General features: G+C 33.3%; 1 protein-coding gene across 1 annotated transcript; it reads right to left on the bottom strand.

Moving 5' to 3' along the window:
* Positions 1–273: 273 nt before the first annotated feature.
* On the bottom strand, positions 274–2,141 carry LOC121211305 (NEP1-interacting protein 1). Its single transcript, XM_041083983.1, has 5 exons — positions 1,632–2,141; positions 1,092–1,270; positions 925–1,008; positions 666–833; positions 274–584 (listed from the first exon to the last, which is right to left on the bottom strand). Exons 1-5 carry the CDS (start codon positions 1,783–1,785, stop codon positions 462–464), a joined length of 708 nt encoding a protein of 235 aa, XP_040939917.1. The 5' UTR covers positions 1,786–2,141; the 3' UTR covers positions 274–461.
* Positions 2,142–3,728: the final 1,587 nt, after the last annotated feature.

Below are 3,728 nucleotides of genomic sequence, written 5' to 3'. Positions count from 1 at the left end.
AAAAAATATTGACCAACTCCTCCCCCAGCTTCCATACACATATTTATTACAAGACCCTGCAATTTCATAAATGAGACTGAGAAATTAGCTCTCATAATATTTCCTTACTTAAATATTTCATCTAACCTTTGCAATGATTGATCTCAACGAAGTTCAATTCCCTCACCGCCGGCGCCTTCCTCCGATTAACTAATAGGAAACACTGCAAAGGTTCTTAGCTAGACCCTGATCGTTCACAATTTTTATATAGGCAATTTGAGAAGGCCTCAAACATCACACAAGTCAAGTATTATGTTCTCAGGAGGCCCCTGAGTTGTAAATAAATAAAAAAGTTATACAAAGGGCTAATTGTATAATGAACGAATACACATGCCCCGGCCGGCAAGTAACCACGGTATAAAATAAACTGTGAAGAACTCATCTAATTGTATAATTTACAAAAGGAAAAAAAGAAAGCAAGATTACAGATCCCTTCTGCACAATGGACAAGAACCATGACTAACAAGCCACTTATCTATGCAAGGTAGGTGGAACATGTGGTGGCACTGCGGCAAGCTCCTAACTGTTTCTCCCAGCTGAAAGTCCTGCAACAAAGATTCAATCCCAATAAGCTTTGTTATGCCAACTAGTTTTACAAAAAAAATTTGCAAGAATTAGGGTTAGACCTGAAGACAAACTGAGCAGGAAACTTTCTCCCCGGAAGCATCCGCATTGTTATTGTTTGTGATTATGATCTTTGGGATTTTCTCAACCAAATCTCCAGCCAATCCTTTTGAACCACCAATGTCAAATATGTTCTGGACATCCTCAAAAGTTGTTTCAGCAGCTCCCATCTGATAACACAAACTTACATCATAAGTAAATTGCTGTTTCAACTTTGATGTGAGCAAATATCAATCAAATTGCAGAGCATTTTTCATTTACCTGACTTTGGACTGCACTCAACATCGCTGGACCGATTCTCTCACGAACAAGCCTCCCACTTAGAAGGCTTGCAATGACATCAATCTGAAAATTTGCACGAAAAGAAATAATTTAGATTGCCTAGCAAGTAAACCTATAAAAACAGGGGAATAAGCACAATTGCTGACCAAGTAAAGTAAGCATCCGATCCTGGATTCGTCGGATTGCCAAAGAACTAGAGATGACTCAAAGACTTCGATTGAGAAAACTGCACCAGAGATGGCCCCAACTGCAGCCCCTCGAACGAACCCACTCTCCGTTTCTTGTCCTATCAAAGCCCCCGTCATGGCCCCTAACAAGGTGCCCACTGCAAATGAACTTGTTTAGCAAAATTTGAGCGTATATTGGCTAACTTGATGCATCAAAGCCTTTTACATGTTAAGCATCATTAATTCAAGGTCTATATTGGAAATAAGTATATGACTGACAAATTAATCCCCCAACCGGTTTGTCAGCACGCAAAAACATTTTCATAAATGGAACAAAATCATAATCAGATTTTATATTTTGTTCATATAATCACAATGGCGAAATTATAATAATTACTATAAAAACCAAAATTTTAGCAATGAATAGATCAATAATCAAAGGGGTTGCAATGAAAAAAAGCTTTAATGAAGCAAAATAGAGGAGAAAAGAGGAAGAAAGAAAGAAAGAAGGAAACCAACCTAATGCAAAGAAGAAGGTTAAGATCGCAGAGAAAATGTTCCCAATGATGGCAGAAACAGCGAAATTGCAAAAATATTTAACCTTTTCGAAGAAATCACCAAACAAAGAAAGTGAAGGGAGGGAAAAACGGGATGGGTATTCGTAAAAATCCATTCTTTTTGTTGAAATCAAATGAGAAATGAAATACAAAGAGAGGGCTGGGGTTGGGGTCGGGGTCGGGGGTTTAAGAAAAAGGAAGGATGGGTGGGCAATGCTTAGCGCTTAAGGTGATGAAAAGAGAGGAAAATCAACCAACTCGCATTTAAAGCTTTGAATATATATTGTGATGCCCCAAAACCCTGTTTTCTCTCTCTACCTGTAATAGTTGAAACATGAAATTTTCTGAGTTTGTGGACGAAAGAAAATATCTTTTCTTTTTCTCTACCTGCTTTTTAATTTTAATAATATATAAATTAGTTAATTTAAATAGTGGCAATATGGGGTTCTATCACTTCATTGTCAAAAGGCACGAGAGACGTACAGATAAAGAACCTTCTTTTATTTTCGTTTAAGACATGTAGCAAGGGAGGGAGGGAGGGATCTTGATATACGTAAGATCACCAATGATGATGGATCACTCATTTTCCTTTCCCAAAAATACACACAATCTTTCTTAAATCTTCTACTTTCGCCTCCATCTCAACCTTGTTGCTCTTCTTTGCATATTTGTATGTATTACACCACGCCATCACTTTAACGGTTATAAATTCAGTCATCATATAAATTAAAATTGAAAAAAATTATCAAGTTTAAAAATCAATATAGACAAAAAAAAAATCCAAAATTATTAGTTAGCAAAACTCTAGTACTTGTTTTGGTGGTGTTCTTAGGTTATTAATGAGACGGGCTCACTTTAGACTTTTTGGCAGTGAAAGAAAGTAGATGATTATATCAACCTGCTCTTCAAATCTCTGTCCCGATTAGATTTATATTTTCAAATTTAATTGCTGGGAAATCAAAAATTGTCTTTTGGTATGCTGCGCTCTTTCCTAAAGTCTCAACCAACCAACCACCCAATCTTCTTGTGTGCACTGAATTTTCACAATGTCAACTTGTGATTTTCCATTTACTTAACACATCCTTTTTGCCTTATACAAACTCCCCCTTAATTGCTTTTGGTTGAATTCCTCACATTTTTTCTTTTCAAAAATATATATTCACGTAGATATCAATATTTCATGACAATCATTAATAAATTGATTCAAATTATTTACTTTTTAAAAAATAAAAAATAAAAATTGATTATGTTAAAATGATTTGCAAGGAAGGGATATGTTTTTTGTGACATATATAACCTTCTCAATGGATAATAGGATATAAGAAAATGATTAAGATATGACCTAGAACATAAATAGGAGGATAATACACTTCATTGCACTCGAATCCACATCCTCCTGTATTGGCAACAAAATTTATACCAATCAAGTTAAAACTCAATCGACAACAACATCAATAGTTTGTTTCTCCAATCTAGCTACCATCCCTTTGCTTGTTTCCACCATCACACCTGTTGGGGTTACAAAATTGGAAGATGGAAGATGATTATCATGGAAACCCTAAAAACACAAAAGATAGCTTGATATTTATAAGGGGTGTTGTGTCCCACACTATGCTTGAAAATCAAGATTAAAGAATTATTATTTTTCCCACTGTTATTTAAAATCTCAAGTAAAGGGTAATTGATATGAAATCTCAATTAAAGGGTGATTGATGCTAATTTTTAAATTTTTAAATATAACAACAAAATTCAAGAAAAGATTACCCACAATACTGATGAATTGAGAAGGATTTCTAATTAAATAGAAATGGAAAATTAACATTTTTTTAAATTTCTATTTATCTAATTAAACATTTATCTTAGTTTTTAAAATTTATGTTTATCTAATTAAATATTTATTTTAAACATTCAATTAACTCAAAATTAATTATAAATAATATATAATTAAATACTTTTTTATTAAATTCAAATTAAATAAATATATTTTTTAAAATTCTTATTTATCTAATTAAGTATTTACTTCAAACCTAAACCTTTATAATTTAATGGATAATAAAAA

The sequence above is a fragment of the Gossypium hirsutum genome, chromosome A12 (assembly GCF_007990345.1).
Source record: "Gossypium hirsutum isolate 1008001.06 chromosome A12, Gossypium_hirsutum_v2.1, whole genome shotgun sequence".
Taxonomy (NCBI): Eukaryota; Viridiplantae; Streptophyta; class Magnoliopsida; order Malvales; family Malvaceae; genus Gossypium; species Gossypium hirsutum.
Note: the sequence above shows the minus strand (reverse complement) of the source record. Positions and strands in the feature narration are given on the sequence as shown.

What these genes read in the sequence shown, in the direction of transcription:
- LOC121211305 (XM_041083983.1), bottom strand. Translation starts at nt 1,785, where the DNA reads ATGGATTTTTACGAATACCCATCCCGTTTTTCCCTCCCTTCACTTTCT. An exon ending in AACCTTCTTCTTTGCATTAG is followed by an intron (nt 1,271 to 1,631) that starts GTTGGTTTCCTT and finishes GTTCATTTGCAG; the next exon opens with TGGGCACCTTGTTAGGGGCC. An exon ending in TCGGATGCTTACTTTACTTG is followed by an intron (nt 1,009 to 1,091) that starts GTCAGCAATTGT and finishes GCAAATTTTCAG; the next exon opens with ATTGATGTCATTGCAAGCCT.